The sequence below is a fragment of the Anabrus simplex genome, chromosome 2 (genome assembly GCF_040414725.1).
Source record: "Anabrus simplex isolate iqAnaSimp1 chromosome 2, ASM4041472v1, whole genome shotgun sequence".
NCBI lineage: Eukaryota > Metazoa > Arthropoda > Insecta > Orthoptera > Tettigoniidae > Anabrus > Anabrus simplex.
The window spans coordinates 683949832-683972703 of NC_090266.1; the positions used below are offsets into that span (position 1 = coordinate 683949832).

At 37.1% G+C, this 22872-nt stretch overlaps 1 protein-coding gene across 2 annotated transcripts in view; it reads left to right on the forward strand.

Moving 5' to 3' along the window:
• The window catches only part of Acph-1 (Acid phosphatase 1), a 261970-nt gene that overhangs the window by 201590 nt on the left and 37508 nt on the right, over positions 1–22872 (forward strand). For both annotated transcript variants that reach the window (XM_068226254.1, XM_067141277.2), the window contains one exon: positions 11937–12060. In XM_068226254.1, coding sequence (XP_068082355.1) covers positions 11937–12060 — 124 coding nt within the window. The remainder of the gene's footprint in view (positions 1–11936; positions 12061–22872) is intronic.

Sequence of the window (22872 nt, forward strand, 5' to 3'; positions counted from 1 at the left end):
GTGTGTGTGTGTGTGTGTGAACCATAATTTTGCCTGTTCTAGGCCTTGGGCATGTTTGGTAGATTCTTCTGTCTTGGGCATGTTGATGGCTCTTTGTCACTTGGTCACATGACTTTAGGGTACCAAGAGAAACTAACTACTGTGCCACACCAAGTTTGTCCTTGTGTTGTGCCACTCTGACGTCGCTCTCACGGCAATGTCTTGAATGTATCAATTTGTAATATTCTGAAACATCAAGTATCTCTAGCTTCTCTTTGATAGATGGCGTCTCATGCCATCAGTATCTGACAAAGCATTTCTCTCTTGTGACACTCTTTGCCTTCTGCTCTCTGTGAGAGAAAAAAATGTGTGATGCGAGGAAGGTGGAAACGTTAAGCTACAAAAGATTGCACTAGATTTTGTGTGTTTTATCAAATGGATTTATCATCCACCCTACGCGACTCTCTGATCAGAGTCAATGATTTTGATTATTTAGAATCTGCTGGTTCTATTCTTCAGGATGTAAGGTGTTAATTTTGATTTTTGGTTTGCCGTAGCTATGCTGATCTTGTGTACTAAGACCCTGTTCTACTGGCTTTTTTAAATTTTCATTTGCTGTAGGTTTATTTGCTTCCCTTGTATGTGTTTATTTTTTGCACAAATTATTCAATATGTGGGAACAGAAAATAGCTCTGTGTGAATGATGTGTGTTTGCCTGTTATTCTGAATCGAGACCGTACACTATGTTTTCTTCGTGGTTATGGCTGGCTGAGCTTGTGTTGGTGTTGTTGTTGCGTTTACGCTAATGTTGGGTAATTCATGTTCGCCCTAGGAGAGGTGATATGAATATGTCATCTAGCGTGTATACTGGATAAAGGTCATGATCATAACTGGATGAGTCTATCTATTATGCGGCGATCCTTGGGTTATGACCTGGTAAGTAATAATCAAGCTTGTGGGTCAGTGATCTTATTTATCATGCAGTGCGACTTTTCTTGTAACGTGTCTTGATAGTAATATTTTGCCGGCGGACTTGAGGGAAATAAAATACCTCTCGCGGACCAAACACACTACCCCCTGCGGGTGGGGGACGCACATGTAGAATACACCCGCTGTATCCCCTGCCTATCGTAAGAGGCAACTATAAGGGGCGACCAAGGGATGATCCATTTAGATCCACAAAACTACTTGTGATTAGTACCACCACGCAGGGAACACCATACATCGCTATTACTTGCGCGTAGTACCACTATGTTAGGTACCAAATAGGTTTTGATTAGTAACAATGAGGAGCACCGCGCGGTCAGGCTTTTACAGTACCTGTGATTAGTAGCACTTTATGAGCGACACCAGGCTTCTGGCTTGCCTATGGTTAGTACCCACTATCTAAGGAACACCACGGGATAGTACGAGTCCCTGTGGTTAGTACACTTATGTGATGAAAATCATAGGTTTCTGTTGCCTGTAAATGGCGCTGCTATGTGCGAAACACCATAGGTCTCTATTGCATGTGCGAATTACATTACTTGTGAGTAGTACCATAATGTGTGGAATACCGCGAGTGTACGATACTTTTGATTGGTACCGCGCCATGACAAATGCCACCTTTCTACTTTCCAAGTGATAAATACCATCATGAGAGACCGATGACCTATATTTTGGACCTCTTTAGCTTGCAAGCATCATCGATTAAGTAATGATCTGTAGAAGCAGTCCCTTGGTCAGTATTACTATTGTTTTCCGTCAGTTTCTGAGACTGAGGCATTGCGGGTCGGCTCCACTGATTGTTTTAACTTCATATCCATCCGTTCATTCTTCGTCCTCACACTCTGAATTCTTGTCAGTGGAGGATTTTGGATTTTTATTTTGTCATTGCATTTCATCTCATTTCATACGATCAGGGGCCGATGACCTAGATGTTAGGCCCCTTAAAACAACAAGCATCATCATCAAGCGATAGTAATATTCATTTTGTCCTGCACACATTTTCTATGCAATGTGTTTTGTTTCTTCAGCAAAATATTATATAGTTTGTTTGTCATGTGTGATTGGAATGATTTCCATTTGAGAGGGCAAAGGCGAATGGGTCTCATAAAGTTTATTATTCTAGAGAGATTTCTTCTTCTGTAGGAATTTGATTTCCTCTCTTCACCAAATTCTGTCAGTTTTTGGTTGAGTAATACAAGTTTGTGCTGTGTTTCTATGGTTTCTTTTAGTGAACTGAAAAAACTTCAGCATTATATTATTATCCAGGTATTTAAAAAAAATATCATTACCTAATTTTGCAACCCTTATTTTCAAGTTACAATAAAGGTTGGCTTTTTTGTTTGCCTGCATGACATTTCCATTACAGATTATGAACTTTATTCTGTATTGATGTTTGAACACTTACAATGAGATAATTTATTAAAAACCTCCTATTCAATACAGGTTATCATCTAATAAGAACCGAGCTCGATAGCTGAAGACGCTTAAGTGCGGCCAGTATCCAGTATTCGGGAGATAGTAGGTTCAAACCCCACTGTCGGCAGCCCTGAAAATGGTTTTCCGTGGTTTCCCATTTTCACACCAGGCAAATGCTGGGGCTGTACCTTAATTAAGGCCACGGCCGCTTCCTTCCCACTCCTAGCCCTTTCCCATCCCATCGTCGCCATAATACCTATCTGTGTCGGTGCGACGTAAAGGAACTAGCAAAAAAAAAAAAAAGCATCTAATAAGATGAAGATGAAGTTATTGTCCAAATATGTTTCAACTCTATTGAGTCATCTTCAGTGGTTATGATAAAATTATGCAAACATATGTTAATAGTCTACTATAATTAAAATGTGCCACTGGTAAAACCCATTCTTGTTAATCTATTCTGTAAAAGAGTTCATATTGATGGATGTTATTTTAGTTGGCGTAACAGATGAAACATGTAAACAATAGTTTTGAGGTTGAGAGTTCTCTTGTCCAAGTTCTAAAAATAACAATTTATTGCTTATTGGATGCATAAAATGTCCATTCTCGATATTATGTAAATGAAGTTTGGTCAGTTGATTACTTGACCTGTGATGTATTAATTTCATTAGGGCTACATGTTGCTGGATCGAGAGGGCATATGTTAAGCAGTAAAGTGTTATTTTTAGAACTCGCAAGGGAAGGGCACGTACCAGGGAATCGCCGATCTTATTTAAAATTTGCACACTTGTTAAATGAGCCAAGAATAACACAGTGACCAAAATACTTCGTTTGGAAATTAATTTGTTCAACCTAGAGAAAACATTAAGTTTGTATGTTTGAATTGGCACATTCGGCTAAGTAGAGGCTACTACTCCATACCGTACCTTCAACTTGCACTCTCCAACAGATCATTTGAGGCCACATTGACATACACTTAAAAAGGAAGGCTGTTCAGTATTGGTAAGCGGGGCCCACTTTCGTTTTCGTCAGTGAAACAAAAGTTCCATCGTGTCAGAAAGAAAAAAAGATATACTATACATCTGTGGGGAAAAGCACGTACAGAAGAGTGGGACGCAGTGCGCCAAATTGAGGGCAGTAGTACGCACTGTCAAAGGAAAATCAATTTTACCCATCAATATAATGAAATAATTCATGTGACCATCCAGTAGTGGGCTATGCAAGTTGTTCATGAAGAACAATGCGCAGGGTTCATGCCACTCATGGGTACGTAACTTTAAGAAGCGCAATGGTATTGTGTTGCAATAAAATAACATCTATAACAATGAAAAAGCAGACCAACAAAGAAGTAGAAACCATGGTATTAGCAGAAATATTCATAGAAGTAGTTAAATCAGTTAAAGTAGTTAAAAAGTAGTCAAGTCTACGGCCCTGAAATGTGTGTAACAGTGATCAGAGGGGGTTCACAATAATTATTAAATTAATGTCGTAATGGTCCACCATTTCAATACTGTAATATGCAATATTTTTGACTTACATTACTAAACTAGGGACTAGTTTCGGCCTTGGCTGGCAATCATCAGCCTTAATGTAATACATCTAACTAAACAAATGTACAAACACACAATTGACATTAAAATCTGGGGTGAACTATGTGTAAAATTTGAAAAATAAATTAGGCCCTAAATTCTTAGCATCTGGAGTATGCTCATCATTCAAACTTTTTCTTGCATTAATATTCGTAGAATTGTTAGTTCCATCACTGCTAATCATAACAATTTCAATTGCAAAATAGGAACTGGTAAATGATCTATAGTCAGATCATCAATCACCAAATCTACTTGAGTAGTATTAGCAGTATTCAAACCACTGTATGCCACTGTAAATAACCACTAGCTGACCCAGAACTGCTAGATGGTATTTCCACATCAACCAACGTAAATAAAATGTTCCCGTAGTGCTTGTTAAAATCATGCTGAAATGCTGTTGGACATTGTCAGGACGGCACATGAAGATATGGTTGAAACTGACTGTTAGGACGGCACATGAAGATATGGTTGAAACTGACACATACTTAATTTGTGGCTGGTATATGATCAGAGTGGGTTCAGCCTGGAGATGTGTATGGGAAAGGTATTAACTTTAAAAGAAGAAAAATTAGTTACCACCGCAGTGCGATCTGTTATCACCACACACAGTTCCACAATAATGCCAAACATTTGGGGCCTTTATGCATAACTTTAATAGAGTTGAAAGATTTGTTTTATAAGATTGTGAAATAGAACAAGTTTTCACATGAAAATATTCATGTTGGTTGCACTAAATCCAGAGAAATGTGATCTGTACAAGTGAATGAATGGTTTAATGGGGTATTCAAGCAAAATACACCGTCCAGTAAAGTTGCGCTAATTCTGGATGCCTTTTCTAGACATAAATCTACACAGAATTAAGATGCAATATGGCTGATGATTATCCCTCCTGGTGCCACAGCTTATTGTCAACCACTAGATATATTCGTCTTTAGAGTATGAAAAGGTTTTGTACGTAGATTATCTGACACTGTTCGATTATTGAATGTGGGTATCATTTTGCTGCAGAGGAACACCATCTTGAAAAATTCTATCTCTGACATACCACAAACTGTCGTCTCCTCATTTTCACTTCATGTGGCAATACACCTGGTACCAAAGTTAGTACCTGTCCAAAAATCCGGAGCCTTTGACCATCCTGTGCAATATTGTTTTGACCGCAGTGACTTAACACTGCGTAGCCAAGCGCATCAATTCAAACATGCAAACTTTAACGCTTTCTGTAGGTCGCATAAGTTAACTTCTAGAAAGAAAAAAAAAATGTTTTGGCCGTTGTGTTACTCTTGGCTCATTTAACATGTGTGAAAAATTTACGTGGGATATGTGAATCCCTGGTATGTACCCTCCTCTTGTCAGACAAGAGGACTTTCAACCTCAAAACAAATGATTGTGTGTTTTATCTATTATGTCAACTAAAAGAACATCAAGATGGACTCTTTTAGATAATACATTAAGAAGAATGAGTTTTACCAGTGACATTTTAATCATAGCACTCTGTTAACGTATGTTTGTGTAATTATATCATAATAACTGAAGATGACTCAGTAGAGTTGAAACATGTTTGGAGCGCGCAGCTGTGAGCTTGCATCCAGGAGATAGTGGGTTCGAATCCCACTGTTGGCAGCCCTGAAGGTGGTTTTCCGTGGTTTCCCATTTTCACGCCAGGCAAATGCTGGGGCTGTACCTTAATTAAGGCCACGGCCGCTTCCTTCCCATTCCTAGGTTGTTCCCGTCCCATCGTTGCCATAAGACCTATCTGTGTCGGTGCGACGTAAAGCACAATAGCAAAAAAAAAAAAAAAAAACATGTTTGACAATAACTTCATCTTTATTAGATGATACCTGTATTGAATAGGAGGATTGTAATCAATTATCTTATTGTAAGACTTCAACCGTCAATACGGAATTAAGTTCATAACCTGTAATATGTAGACAAATCATTAAGGTGAAAGAATAAATCCACATCCCAATTAACACCGCAAACATCAAAGGCCATGACAATAATCCCCATAAGATAAAGTCGACACACGCCAAAATATTCTATTTCATTTTTAAATTAGGTGCCACGCAAGTTGTTGATATTGCGTGACGAAGATAAATGTGTACCAATATACATTTCAAATAGTCTTAAAGTTCTTAAATATATTCTTTCAAACCTTCAATAGGTTGCAGACAGCGAGGTAGGAAAGTAGTTTGCATGGGAATCCACACAGAAATTACACAGCATGAAAGCGAACTTCTACAACAATTTTGAGTTCATGTCAAGAAGCAGAACTTAATACCCACATAATGTGATGAAAATTCAGAGGAATAACTAGCTGTCAACACAGTAACTGAGTAACACAGTTTCTCTTGCATGAATTGAAATAACAATGTGTGGTATTTACATATTGAGATCCAGTAGGTACAGTTGTAACATACACAAAGGTTACATCACCACCACATATAATTATGTTGTTGGTACACAAAGAAAAATCATCGTCAGCAGGCTTGTTAGATTGACATATTACACAATTCCTGGGTTAAAACCCATCATCTCCTTCATGTCACGGATCCCAGTGGATCTCAACAGAGAGTACCTAGTCCACTCCATCTTGTGTTGCTTCGTGTGGCCGGCTCCGGACTAACTGTCGCGTCAATTTTGCCAGCTTGCTCTACATAGCCCATGTTGCGCAATTCACTCGTAAGATAGTACTCGGCATCTAATTCAAAAGTATGAATGCCAGTGGCTTCATATCCATAGTTTGATTTAATATAATAATAACCCAAAAATATTAGTTCATAGTGGGTTAGAAAATTCTTTGAGATAGTAGGTTCGAATCCCACTATCGGCAGCCCTGAAGATGGTTTTCTGTGGTTTCCCATTTTCACACCGGGCAAATGCTGGGGCTGTACCTTAATTAAGGCCACGGCCACTTCCTAGGCCTTTCCTATCCCATCGTCGCCATAGGACCTATCTGTGTCAGTGCGACGTAAAGCCCCTAGCAAAAAAAAATAAATAAATAAATAAAATTCTTATGAACACTTGTAGAATCGAGTTCATACAGTTGTTGATAAATATGAGTTGTGACGGCAATTACAGCACAAGTCCATTGACTAGTTTGATGCAGCAGCCCTTGATGCCACTATATTCTGTGGTAATCTCTTCAACATAACTATTACGTCTTCGAGCAACTCTAGTTTGGTTTCAGGTCAGTATGTTGGAATGTACGAGGTTTTTGGTACGTGTTTATAATTAGCATTTATGGCTAATGAAAGAAACTTCTACTATTTTTCCACATCTAGAGGGAAAAAAGGACTCATGCCAAAATATCTAATTTTGAATTAAGCTTATTGTAATAAATTTAGCATAAACATGACCATATTTGTATTTTCTAAATTGACAACATTCATTGACATCAAAGCAACATCACCAATGAGCATTTGGCTACGAATAAGTAGGAAATAGTTTATAGGAATACTTGTTCATGAAAAACATTGATTTATTCATAAAATTTCTGCATAGAAATTATGAATCTACATTTTACAATATATGAAATATGTATGTTGGTGTAGGCTTTCATCGTCTATATGTTTGCCTTGAGAATGTTTGTTGTAGGGTAGGTGAAACGTGGCACCATCACTTCATAACCCAGAATAGTTTACAACACTTAGTTGCGTGCCTCGCTAAAACACAGGAGACAATGCTGAGGCTGCTGGACACACATTGGATAGTATGTGACCACTTTGTTCACAACATTCTTTGCAATAAGTCCATCCATATTTTTCTTGTAACAGCCCTTGCAGTATTTCGTACCTCCCTGTTGTCACCTTCCTTCCGTTCTAACGTATGCCCTGCAGAACTCTTTAGCTTGGGTGGGCGTTGTTCTTCCTGTCTTTCAGGTTCTTCACGTTTTTTCAGGAATTCCGTAACATTTTTTATGAATTTTATTATGGATATGGGTTTTCCTGTTACTCTTTTGTACAGGATATGAGTGCTGACCATCGTTCTACCAAAAAGTAGCTCAATCACTATCTTTATGATGATGATGATGATGCTTGTTGTTTAAAGGGGCCTAACATCTAAAGTCATCAGCCCCCTATCTTTTTGTACCATCTTAGGGATTTTCTTAGAGATGAAACACAAATGCTCATCCGATGTCTGTATGACCTTTCCCTTCATTGTTGGTTTCCAGATATTACCATGCTTTCTTTCTACTTCTACAGTTCCGTCACCATGTTTTATAGACAACATAAGCACATTACAAGTAACTAACCCCGTGTTTTAATCCGTATTGAAAGTCTGTTTAATTACAATAAACAATGTTTTATTATAAACCACATCCCTTTTATCCTTCCATTTGAGGACATTTACACCTTTTCCATTTTCTTTCACATTCACTTCACCTTTCTTCAGTTTTTAACAACTTCTTTTGGTGTACCTTTCCTATTTTTTCTAAAAGCTCCCAAGAGATGCGTCTGATGATCAAGCAGTGTCGTAGCTAACTCCAAGCTCGTACAGTAATTTTAAGTTACTATGCTTCTTCCTTCTCTAAGCAAGTTTTTGGCAACTTTCATAACCATGGTTGTTGAGGTAGATCTTCCTCTATCTCTTGCTCTTCCTGCATATATAACTATATTCCAGGTATATCCTTTTGCCGAGCAAAGTTTGAAAGCTTTGATGCCATAATTGTGTGCTTTGTTTGGGATGAACCGTGTTCTTATCAGTCTTCCCCGGAAGAGTATCAGCGATTCATCGATGCAAACTGTCTGGTCTGGCTGGCTGTTAGTAGCTCCCGGTACTTCGCCACTAGCATTGTGATATGAGCAGATAATTGGAATGGCCTGTCTCCATGGGGGACATTCTTCATTGTTAGAAAAATGCTACATTGCTAATAACAATTCAAATCTGTTTTGCCTCATTGTTGTTGAACATATTTCATTCCTGTAGAGAAACAGTATACTCCAGTAATCTGCAACGTGTGGTATATGCACTAGGCCCATGTTGTCTATAATACCTAGGAAATTTCTCATCTTGTTTTCATTGGTTGGAGTCCATGAGCGGATACAACTGAAATAACTATGTCCTCATTCAACAGCGAGTTTTTGTTCTGCGTACAGATTTTTGTTTACCATAAGGGTGATAAGCTCACTGTTAATGAATTCACAATAGAAGTCATATGGAGAAATGCTGACAAATTCGTCATGCAGTTCAACTTTATCATGAGTCCCAACATTGGAAGCAAAATTCTAAGTCTTCCCTGAGGATTATGCCACATAACAGATATTTCCCCTCCTTCATCTTCCTGCACCTCATTTTTCCCTCTGCACTCTCGTGATCATTAGATTGCCCTGGCTGCACATCTTCTGCAAATGATGGCCCTGGTTCCACATTTTCTTCTACTAATGCCTCATCTTCCTCATGACCGGAAATTTCCAGGTATAGCATAAACTGTACTTCCTTATTCCCCGACTTTACGTACCGATTTACATCAAAATCAGTTTACCTATTTTCTCGTGACTTGGTGCTGATATGGACTTAGCAAGAAAAATCCTAATTCATGGATATCTCTTATCATAGCCAGTACAGTAAAACTGTATAAGACATAAATGATTGGAAATTTAATACTCTGTAACTTAGCTATGTAGTATTTATCGATAGGACCACTAATAACATGAATATTTGAGAAGTAAATTTTAGGCCGCCTTAAACTAAAATTTCATTCAGCATTAATAAAATTATTTATGACTAAGATTGTAGCGAGTTATTCCCCGACTTTACATACCGATTTTCATTAAATTCTCTCCAGCCATTTTCTCGTGATGCGTGTACATACATACATTTAGACAGACAGACAGACAGACAGACAGAAATTACGGAAAATGAAAAGGTGCATGTCCTTGTCACTGTGGACTCGACCGATACAGAAATACAATTCTTTTTAAATTCTGAGCAATGTACAGACAAAACTCTTATTTTATATAAATAGATATAATTTGTGGTTAGTAAATATATTTCAAATTCAATTTGGTAAAGTGTGTTCTGTGTTGCAAAACATAATAGATCAGCTTGTACATGGACACTACTTACCAGAATTCTTAGACTGAAGGACTAGCATCATTACCTTCTGAGTTTGAAAAGAAAATGGCTTCATTTTTATAGTTAAACTCTCCGATCACTGGTACAATAACTTTAAAATATCTTGCAAGTATTTTGCACACACTGTACTGTAGAACGAGTGCCTTGGAATTGTAGTGCTAAGCACTAGTAAACAAGTTGTGGTACGCTCTGCTAGCTACAGTGAGTACTATCAAGCAATGCAAACTTCTAGTATCACTAGATTGTACTGCTCTGGCCATCTAGGCAGAACCATACAATGAACTTTTCTGCGGGGCTACAGCGGTACCTTGGGGGTACTAGGAATTTTTAATGTATTTAGTACGTGTATGGAACACTCCAGTGAAATATCACTTCGGATATTGCTTTTTTACTGATTTACTATATACACAGTAGAAAAAAAGCTTTGGCCACCAGGACATTTCTTGCTGTGTGTCCTGCCAGTTCTTCGTCTTATACTTCTTTTCCTACCACTTTTCCCACACCTGTGGAGTCGTGGGTGTGAACTGCGGCGCACATGTGGATTTGGCCCTGTTTCACGGCCGGATGCCCTTCATGACGCCAACCCTATATGGAGGGATGTAATCACTATTGTATGTTTCTGTGGTGGTTGGTAGTGTGGTATGTTGTCTGAATATGATGAGGAGAGTGTTGGCACGGACACATACACCCCGTCCCCGAGCCAGAAGAATGAATCGGAAGCGATTAAAATCCCCTACCTGGCCGGGAATCGAACCTGGGACCCTCTGAACCGAAGGCCAGTACACTGACCATTCAGCCAACGAGTCACTGTGTGTCCTGCCAGTCAGTGTGTTAATTAGTTACCTTCCAACTTGTCATTGCAAAATTAACACTATTTTATTAATTAGCTTAACTTCCACCTCATCACTGCAAAATTAACACTTTACTTTCTACTGGACTTTTCATTTGACATATAATGACAACCAACTCCTTCACTGCTACACCCAAATTTACGGAACATCCTAAATGGAACAAACCAAAATGTAAAGAAAGTTTGATAGCCGAGTGACATTGTCGCTGGCTTCTTACCAGGGTGGATACATTTCATTTTCTTACTGAAGTATGTGGGATTAAAAAAATAAACAACGGAAAGTCATGCTTCTGGTTTAGATTCCTCCTCAAATTGAAGGTCCCTTGGTCATGATCACAATACCAACAGTCCTGTAAAACTTAAAGGTTGCTTGTTTTTTAAATTTTTTAAATTAGATGTGCATGTAAACGTTTAGTGCTGGACTGTTTTGTTAATTTTAGGATAACATTCTGTAGACTTGTCACTACTCCACTTTATTTCTCATTGGATAAAAGGTAGTAGTAGTAGTAGCAATAATAATAATAATAATAATAATAATAATAATAGATTATTGATAAAATTGTTTTAAAGTACTGAACATTACCTTATTGTCTGACAGGAAGCATGCTCAAATGACTTAACATTTATATTTCATTCCTTTTTTGTCTCTGGGAATAAAATTCAACATTTCCCTTTTTAACTGCATGATTTTACATTTTACTATACTCCATTTTCTTTCAACTACAGTATTTGTGAGCAGTTACATATGCTTTTTATTGTTCTTTCTTAATATTCTAAGTATTGTCTTAGAGAATTAGTTTAGCAATTTGTTTTCATTTTTATATTATTTTAAATACATATTACAATAAATATGTTGAAAATTAATCTGTTTTTTAATAGTTGAAATGTTCACAAGATGCACTTAAGACTTTGGAATGAAGATGATGTTAAGGTGTTACGTCAGCATTTATTTAAATGTATGAATTTTGTGATTTAGGAAAATATTTTTATTCATTTGCACATGTAAAATGCAAACTTACATAGAATGTTATTGGCTACAGGATATGCACAACTTGACATTACCAGATTGGACTAAGGGTGTGTATCCAGACAAAATGGAGCCATTAGCTGCATTTAGTTTCAAAATTCAAGCAATGAACAAGCAACTTCAGCGTTTGAAATCAGGTGAGATATATTTATTGTTCTATTGTTATGAGCTGTAGTGAATATGTAGCAGAAAATAGCTGTACAGAATGTTCATTTGTGCAACTCAATAGTGGTTCTCCATATAATTCACTCACTCACTCACTCTGTAGGCTTCTGAGCAACGTGAAGTTCCCGTGTCGATCTCACAATCCTCTTCCATCCTTTTCGATGATGAGCCTGCTCTTCCCAGTTATCGATTTGGAGGGTCCGGCATACCTTGTTGATCTTTTTCCAGGTGCTTCGGGGTCTTCCTGAAGGTCTTTTCCCATTAAGAGATCCCTTGTATAGATCTACTGGTGCTCTGTTATCCTGCATCCTCAGTACATGTCCAGCCCACTAGGTTTTAATTCTAATTGTATAGTGATATTACAAAATTCTACTGAATTTTTAACTGAAGAATTTTCTTTGAAGTTTTTTGAATAAATTGTGATATTTTATAGTTTGAGCTGTTTTTAAAGTTTATTATTGGTCTAATGGGGACACCATTTTTATAAATTTTAGGCATAGCCCTAGCTGAGGGGTGCCTCAGGATCATAGTAGTTAAATTGGCGATATCTTGCTCAGTGAGGAGGAAATTGTATTTTTGAAGATATGATCGAGTTTCCTTTGTATTTTGTTAGTGGGGTCTTCGCTAATTATCAAGCTCAATAGCTGCAGTCGCTTAAGTGCGGTCAGTATCCAGTATTCGGGAGAGAGTGGGTTCGAACCCCACTGTCGGCGGCCCTGAAGATGGTTTTCCGTGGTTTCCTATTTTCTTACCAGGCAAATGCTGGGGCTGTACCTTAATTAAGGCCACGGCTGCTTCCTTCCCACTCCTAGCCCTTTCCTGTCCCATCGTCGCCATAAGACCTATCTGTGTCGATGCGACGTAAAGCAAATAGCAACAAAATCTTCGCTAATTTTAGTGAAGTTATTCTCTGTGAAGAATTGTTTGGTTTTATTGATATAATTGTTTTCTCTTAAAATAACCATAGTGTTCCCTTCATCAGCCTTAGTAACTATTAGGTCATTATCTTTAATTTTCTGTCTTAGATTGTTTAGGTGTTTTTTGGACCCAGTGAAATTTTCCTCTGTTTTGTTTATTGTGTACTGCATTCAATTTCCTTTTAATTTCATACCTAACCTCATCCTGTTTATCCAAAGGGATGTTGTTAAGGGCTAATTCTGCTTCTGCTTCTGCTATAGCGGTAATAAAATTATTATGCATTGAAGGGTTCACCCAGTTATATTTAGGACCTTTGCTTTGGATATCCTGTTCCATCTCATCGAACTTGTACGTATGTATGTATGTATGTATGTATGTATGTATGTATTGACTAGGTGGAACCAGTGTACTAGTTTTTCAACTTACATAACATAATTGTCAATATGGATCCAAAATGAAATTTATTTCATGTAATAATGCTATCCAGGGTAGTGAGAGAGCTAACTGCTTTACAGAACCTAAAAAATAAAGCAACAAAAATCAAGAAAGATATCAATTTTATTGAAACTGTGTGTTTAATTACGCCCAAAATTTTAAATTTCAATCAGAGAAAACAGAAGGAAGCAAAATGGTTAAGAAGGATTCAAACACAAACTAATAATATTTGGTTAAAAAGTTAAATCAATTTTTTTATAAGATAAAGGTATTATTGAATGCTAAATTATAAGAAGCCTAAATTACAAGAAGCTCTTACACTGGCCCCATTAGAATGGGATTCATTCCAACGTCATACCAATTCAAAATTAACTAATATAATTTCTAAAAATTTCCTGAATAAGAAATTAGACAACTTGATAAATCTGAAAGTAAGTCCTCCCTAAAAACTGATCCAGCTTCTCAGGCATTCAGTATCATGCCTTCCATTCACCAATAGTAAACCTATCTAATGTTCACTTCAATGAGATGGAACAGGATATAGTAAGCAAAGCTCCTAAATATAACTGGGTGAACCCTTCAGTGCATAATAATTTTGTTGCAACTATAGCAGAATCAGAATTAGCCCTTACAAACATCCCTTTGGATAAACAGGATGAGGTTAGGTATGAAATTAAAAAGAAATTGAATAATGTACACAATAAACGAATAAATGAAAATTTCACTGGGTCCATAAAACACCTAAGCAATCTTAAGACAGAAAATTAAAGACAAGAATAATCATTTTGTGTGACTATTTCTAGCCGAGTGCAGCCCTTGTAAGGCAGACCCTCCGACGAGCGTGGGCGGCATCTGCCATGTGTAGGCAACTGCGTGTTATTGTGATGAAGGGTAGTGTGGTGTGTGAGTTGCAGAGGTGTTGGGGATAGCACAAACCCCCAGCCCCAGAGCCAATGGAATTAACCAGTGAAGGTTAAAATCCCTGACCTGGCCGGGAATCGAACCTGGGACCCTCTGAACCGAAGGCAGTACGCTAACCATTCAGCCAACAAGTCGGACATTAAAGACAATGACCTAATAGTCACTAACGCTGACAAAGGGAGCACTACAGTTATTCTAACAAAAAACAATTACATCAATAAAACCAAACAATTCTTCTCAGAGAATAGATTCACTAAAATTAACAAAGACCTCACTAACAAAATACAAGGGAACCTCAAACATATCTTGAAAAATATAATTTCCTCCTTACTGAACAAGAAATTGCCGATTTAACTAATATGAACCCGAGGCTTCGCTCAGCTAGGGCTATGTCTAAAATGCATAAAAATGTTGTCCCCATTAGACCAATAATAAACTTTAAAAACAGCCCAACCTATAAAATATCAAAATTAATTTAAAAATCTTTAAAGAAACATTACCGTTTTTTGGCAAACTCTTCAGTTAAAAATTCAGTAGATTTTTGTAATATCACTCAACAATTAGAATTAAAACCTAATTGTACCATTCACTCACTTGATATAACAAACATGTAACTGAATATACCTATAAAAAACACCATTGATTTAGTTAAAGATTGAAATGCAGGAGAAATGAGGTATTTGAATAAATTTAGTAATCTCAGTACCTTGTAATAGAAGTATATTTAACAATCTTTAGTCTTATCCTAGAGAATAACTTTTTCATTTTCAATTACCACATATATCAACAAAACAGACTCCCTATGGGCTCACCAGCATTAGGTATCTTTGCAGATATTTACATAGACTGCTTAGGAAAAAAAACAAGATTATTAATAAATACGAAGTTATTTGTCACTGGTACAGATTTGTGGATGATTCATTCACAGTTAATGATCAACAAAAAGTGGGCAAAAACCAATTTAGTTTTTCTCAACTCAATAGACCCATACATTAAATTCACATTAGAATCAGAAGTTGACAAATCTTCGAATTATTTAGACTTTAAAATTGCAATTAATCACAAGCTTTGAATAAATTGAACTTCTTATAAGAATTTGATTGTATCATACAAGACATTGACTTTCTATGAAATTTCATTGAGAAAGAATGATATTGCTGTCAGTAAAAAGAAATATGTTACATTCACATACAACAGTAACAAAAAATTTTCAAGTCGCTAATATTTTCAAGAAACTTCAAGTTTCTTTTAAGACCAATAATACCAATGCTAGATTACTCAATACAAATATAATTAATAATAATAAAAAATTTCTAAATTTGGGTATCTATAGAATTAAATGCAGTCAATGCCAGGCAAGCTATGTAGATCAAACATGCTGAAATTTTAATATCCACTACGGAGAACTTGTCAATGCAAATAGATACAATTGATTCTCTGCCATTTGTGAACACATGGAAGATTTCAATCACTCATATAATTCCATTGTAAACAACATGAACACAATGATCTTACAGAAGAACAAATTACTCAATATCTGGGAAGATATCCATATTCACTAGGATCAAAAATTTAATGCAACCTTCAACCTCAATGAAATTTCAGAGGAAGTCAGTGTCTTATTATAAGAATTTATAATTTCATTATATAAGTTCAATTAATTGTCATCACATTTGTTTTCTTTCTGGATTTCATATCACATAACATGAACTAATTTTAAGTTATTTGTAGACAGCTGAAGTTAGCCTGATGCGGCCAAAACTTGTACTGTTGGTCTAATGTGATGTTTTTACAACTTTGAATGGTAAATGAACGTGTATGTATTGACTAGGTGGAACCAGTATACTAGTTTTTCAACTTGCAGAACATAATTGTCAATACGGATCCAAAATGAACTTGATTTCATATTGAACAGTATACTAATGAGAATACAGCTCTGTGGTTCTAGAGTAAAGGATGCTGCTGGAAACACATCTCTGTGATTGGAGAGCAAATACTGAAATACTATTGAGAACACACCGGGCAGAGTGGTAACTCATATTGACGTACTACAGCTATGGAGCAAAGTTCTGCATTCGGGAGATGAGTGGATTCAAGCCCCACTGTCGGCTCTCCTGAGATTGGTTTTCTGTGGTTTCCCATTTTCACTTCCAGGCAAATGCTGTATTTGGCATATTCATAGGTCCAGTCATCAATGATCTGCATTCAGGACTGTCACCCATGTGGCAGATGCCCTATAAGCTTTTTACGTAGCCTTTTCTTAAATGTTTTCAAACAACTTGGAAATTTATTGGACATTTCCCTTGATAAATTATTCCAATCACTTACTCCACATCCTATAAATTAATATCTGCCCCAATTTGTCCTCTTGAATTCCAACTCTACCTTCATATTTATATTATATCCTACTTTTAAGAGCTCCACTCAAGCTTATTCATTTTCTTACGTCATTCCATACCATCTCTCCGTTGACAGCTTGGAATATACCACTTAGATGATATAGATGTTGATTCCCATAGGGAACCTGAAATATTTGTCCCGAATGAGTAAATTTATAATACCAATATAAATGGTCCGTTATTGGACATTATAAATTTTCCAGCTAACTCATTCCTGGTTGCCAGTGTTTCGCCCCCATGTGCTAAGTTGGGCTCATCAGTTGGTAAATAGCATGCCCACCAAGACGCATGGCTAGTGCATACCGTGGAGGCCACTGCGTAGGCTACTTGAAGCCACCGGTGCTGCTTTTCTTTGAATATTTTCCAGTTCTCGTATCAAGTAGTCCTGGTGTGAGTCCCATACATTGGAACCATACCCTAACTGGAGTATTACCAGAGATTTATACGTCCTCTCCTTTTACATTTTCCACTGATCATAGTGCCACACCCCCTAACAAAGATCAAGAATGATGTACTGAAGAGAACGTCATAGGGAAGTGAGCACAGAAGACAATAAAAAAGGGAGTAAATGAAACATAAACTGTAAATAACACCTCAAATCTAAATAAGGAAACAAGGAAGATTGCAAGACCCTACCCATAAAATAAGGTTAGAGGTGGGGATCACTAGGAATTGCGAAGGAATACACCCAAATGACACCAACATTTAAAATTTTAAAATAAATATATACTTAAAAAGAAAAATCATTTTTACATGTTATCAAATAAAAGAAATCTTTAGACCCTGATAAATAAAATGAACTTGAAGGAATGAAAATCTAAATGGCATACATAAGAGTTTGTAAAATAAATAATTTAGATATAAATAAAATTCATATACTTAAAAATAAAATCATTTCTTCTTTTTAAAAGAAAATCCTGGTGCACCAGATTGCTTAAAACCTAACAAGTTACTAGTAAATATCCTTAAACAGAATTAAAATTTTAATAAGAATAACAACAAATTACTTAATAGAGGGCTTCCGACATGCCCTAGTGGAAGGATCATTCCCCGTAAAACCCACATAACGTAGATCAACAACGCATCACAATAAATTGAAACTCCACACAACAGGCCAATATGTTAAACACCATACCGCAAAGAAATTAAAATAATATCAACACAAATAAATTACGAATTAAATCACCCAACATAGTAGGCATGTAAATGAACAAAAACACAACCCGAAATAAATAATATAATGAGGCAGGACACGTAACCACAAGAAAGAAAACGCACAATCTCGCCTCAATACCACAAACAATCCATAATTATATTCACAGCGGCACACACCTGCGGATGCAAATCCCGGCGAGACAATAATGCCTAATTTCAGTTGCGTAACTGCCACACGACAATAAGATAAGCAAATAACAATTAGAATAGAAGATAAGGCCAAAGCTACGATCGCTCCACACTAGGGGTGCCCAAACCCTCAATTAAAACCCCAAAATTTACATTATTAAGGAACTACATCTTTGAAATTAATGTGGCTATCTCCATCTCATAAAGCAATAATGAAATAAAACCACCCGCAGTAATGCGGAAATCATCATCATCATCATCATCATCATTTCCCTTTATCCAGCTGTAGCCGGGTAGGGGCAAATATGGTTCCTCTCCACTTTCTTCGGTCTTTCCACCACTCCTCCTCCAACACTGTGTCCCAGTCCAGGTTTCTTTCTATAATGCTGCGTTGGATGGTATCCTTCCATCTCAATCGAGGTCGTCCACGGCCTCTCCTTCCTTGGATTTGCATTTCCATCACCTTTTTTGGCATTCTTTCGTCGCTCATTCGCTTTATGTGCCCAAACCATCTTAGTCGGCTCTTCTCTATTCTATCATTCATTTTTTCCACTCCAATTTCTTCCCGGATTTTCTCATTCCTTATTTTGTCTCGTCTACTCTTCTGTATCATACTCCTCAAGAATTTCATTTCGGCTGCCTGTATTCGACTCTCATCCTTCTTTGTCATTGTCCAAGTTTCTGCTCCGTAAGTTGTTATGGGTACGTAATACATCTTGTACATAGTATCCTTTGCTTCCATTGGCACATCTTTGTCCCATAACATATTTCTTACACTATGATAGAAACAACTTCCAGCTTGAATCCTTTTACTAATCTCAGCATCCAGTCGAGCATTCTCCATTAATTCACTCCCCAGGTATTTAAACGTTTCCACTACTTCCAGGGACTTGTCTGCAAGTCTAATCTGACCTTTCCCTTCTTTCTCTCCTCTCGTCATAACAAGAGTTTTACTCTTTTCTACACTTATTTTCAATCCACATTCTTCAATCTTCCCATTCACCACATTCAACTGTTCTTGAACCTTCCTGTCGTCTTCTCCCCAAATCACAATATCATCTGCAAATAACATCATGTTCATTTCTCTTCCTCCATATGCTGCTTTTGCTGTTCTCATGATGTCATCCATTACTATTGTAAACAGGATTGGTGATAAAACACTTCCCTGTCTCAGCCCACTAGTTATTTTGAACCAACTTGTCCTGCCAACTTGTGTTTGCACGCAACTACAACATTCCTTATACAATGCCATGATCATTTTTATTAATCCCTGTCCAATTCCTTTTTGCACCAGACTGTCCCAAACTTTCGTCCTAGGGACACTGTCATATGCCTTTTCAATATCAATGAATGTCATCACCATATCCTTCCCGTACTCCCAATGTTTTTCCATTAGTTGTCTCATAATGAAAATGGGCTCTATTGTTGATCTTCCACTTCTGAAACCAAACTGATTTTCCTGTATCTGCTTCTCAACCCTCAACCTTATTCTACTTTCCAGTATTCTTTCCATTATCTTAGCAACATGGGATATTAGAGTAATTCCCCTGTAGTTCTTCAAAACTTTCTTATCACCTTTCTTGAAAATTGGGATGATTATTCCTTTTTGCCAATCCTCAGGGACCTCCTTATTCTCCCAGACATTCCTGAGAACCCGATATGTCCACTGCAGGCCTACAGCTCCAGCTGCCTTTATCATCTCCACTGAAATTTCATCTATTCCAGCAGTTTTTCCATTCTTCATCTTTCTTACTGCCATTTCAATTTCATTCATTGTAATTTCTTTATCCATTTCTTCGTCAACTAATTGTCTTTCCTGGTCGTCCATTGAATGACTGTCATCCGTTCTTATGTTCAGCAGCTTCTGAAAATACTCTCTCCATCTATTTCTTATTTCTTCTGGCTTTGTTAAAATTATGCCACCTTCATCCTTCACAAATCTGGTGTTTACTTGATCTCTCTTTTTGTTTCTTAAGATACCATACAGTAATTTCTTGCTGCCCTGCGTATCATCTCTCAATTTCTGTGTGAATAAGGCCCAGCTTTTCCTCTTTTCTTCCTCCACTACTTTCTTGGCCAAATTCTTTGCCTCCACATATTTTCTTCTACTTTCTTCAGTCTTAGATGTTTTCCATGCCTTCCATGCCATTTTCTTTTCCTTCACTTTAATCTTTACCCTATCATTCCACCAGTGTGTTTCTTTGTCTTTCACATTTCCTGATGTTCTACCACACACCTTTTCTGCACATCCAACTAGTGCTTCCTTAAATCTTTTCCATTCCTCTTCAACATTCCCCACCTCTGTCCTGGGTACCAAGGGTATTATTTCCCTTTGAAATTCTTCTTGTACGCTTTTCTCCTTCAACTTCCATACTTTAATTCTTTTCTCTCTTCTTAATTGGGGTTTTTCAATCTTTCCAACTTTCAATTTTCCTATCACAACTCTATGATCTCCACCAAAGGCTTCTTCAGGCATGGCTGTTACATCTACAAGGTTCTTCCGGTGTTCTTTCTCTACGATTATATAATCAATCATGGTCTTTGTTCGCCTGTCTCCCCAGCCATACCTTGTAATCTTCTGACTGTTCTTCTTCCTAATGTTCTTCTTCTTCCTTTGTTAAAATTATGCCACCTTCATCCTTCACAAATCTGGTGTTTACTTGATCTCTCTTTTTGTTTCTTAAGATACCATACAGTAATTTCTTGCTGCCCTTGCGGAAATATACAATCCTAATCCCTAACTATATGTATCAAGCAAATAATAAAATCTACGAAATATCATACTAATAATAGTAATAATATTTAAAAAAGGGGGTGGTGTTTAGTGCAAACGTAGTACTTAGGTCGGAACACGGGTAACCGGAGGCCGAAACACACGAAACGCACAAAAACAATATGAGAATCACAACATCAAAGAAAAGACGATAATGTGCACCACATAAACACAGCAATAACAGCAATGAATCAGAAATTTACCAATAGAAACCGCACACGTATCAAAAAACACAGGGAAAACACATGCAGATACACCAGAAATAGGAATAAACCAAAGGGAAACACAAAATTTAGAAAAAGCAACGAAAAATTTTGACGGTTACCTAGAGCAAACAAAGTACTTCGCCGTTATACACAGCACACACTTCAAGTATGAACGCCATCATCAAACAGTGACATAATTTCAACTATAATAAATACACTCATAGGATACAGAAACACACACCAAGAAAGTTATGTACACAGTAATAAATCCAAAGGCGTACATTCATGGTGACCAATTATGCCCAGGTAACCTCCTTGTGTCTCACCTAATTACTACGGCACTCACAAGTAAGAATGTAAAAAAAAACCAAAAACTTTACATAATAAACTGTAATGTAACAAAGATACACTAACACATATTTGTCCTCCTCGCTTGGCGAGGTATACCCTTCTTAATTACCCAATACCGACCGATTCAGTCATAATTATTTTAGTAGCGGCACAGCCGTTAGACATGGCCATCAGTGTCTACTTCTCGCGCAGTTCCAACAGCCGATTGATACACTCTACACTTCGCCACATGGCGCGACACAGTCTAACACCACTACATGCTCTGGTGGAGACCGCAACACACACTGCAGTTGCTATGTATTCTCATAGATGTCGTAGAAGTCCATATAGCTGTCCACCATACAATTATACCCTGTAGAGGCACTACCATACAGAAAACTATGTGACGAAAAGTCACATTTGCCACATTTAGACTGAATAGATGACCAATAGGCTAACAGTTCAGAGTACTCATGCATTAAAATAAGCCCAAGTCCACCAGATACAAGGTTCACTCATCCAATATTTCAAATGGTGTTGAATTCCAGTCTCAGCTCAGTTTACAGGCCCCAGGCCGCAAATACACGGTCCAATAGCCGAATACAATTATTCACCAAGGATACTAGTGCCGATAAGAGACACAATTTAAACATATATTGCGTAGACAGTTGATTGTCCAAATTATCTCACATAATTAGTATTTTGCTTAATAACGCCTCAATAGTTGCGTTTTAAAAATTACCCTATACCTCTCTTGTCAACCATATGTTATTGCCTAATAGTCCTACTTTTACAATATTTGTTTCTACACATTTGCTTTTAAGTATGACAAAAACAGCTCTGTGATCACTTATACCATCTATCACTTCAGTTTCTCTATAGAGCTCATCTGGTTTTATCAGCACCACATCTAGAATATTTTTCTGTCTAGTTAGTTCCATCACATTCTGATTCAGCTCTCCTTCCCATATTAACTTATTCACCATTTGTTGGTCATGCTGTCTGTCATTTGCTTTGCTTTCCCTTCCCAGTTAACATTCCTTAAATTACATGCATATTTCTAAGATGTTTCATAACATAATCATCAATAAACTTGCTAAGAGAGACTTTGAAAAAAAAAAAAAAGTGTTTTCCTTCTCCTGAAGATTAAATTGGACTTCAGAGGTTTTCATTCTTAAGTGTTGATGTGGTCATTTTTTGTTTCATTAATGGAAAATAAGTTATCCATTTTATGTTGATGAGAAAAGTCATAAACTGTGTATAGTTTTGCCATCCATAATTGTGAAACATTTGACCATATTTAAGTGTCAAAAATTCTGAAGCTGGGCAGTTGCAACTGAAACCTTGCAAAGAATGCAAAGCTCAGATATCTCCTCCCTCCCCTTCTGGACCTAGTCATACAAGACCAATAGCTTTCTAATCTGTACAGAGTAGTGGCCTGTCATAAGCCAATAGAAG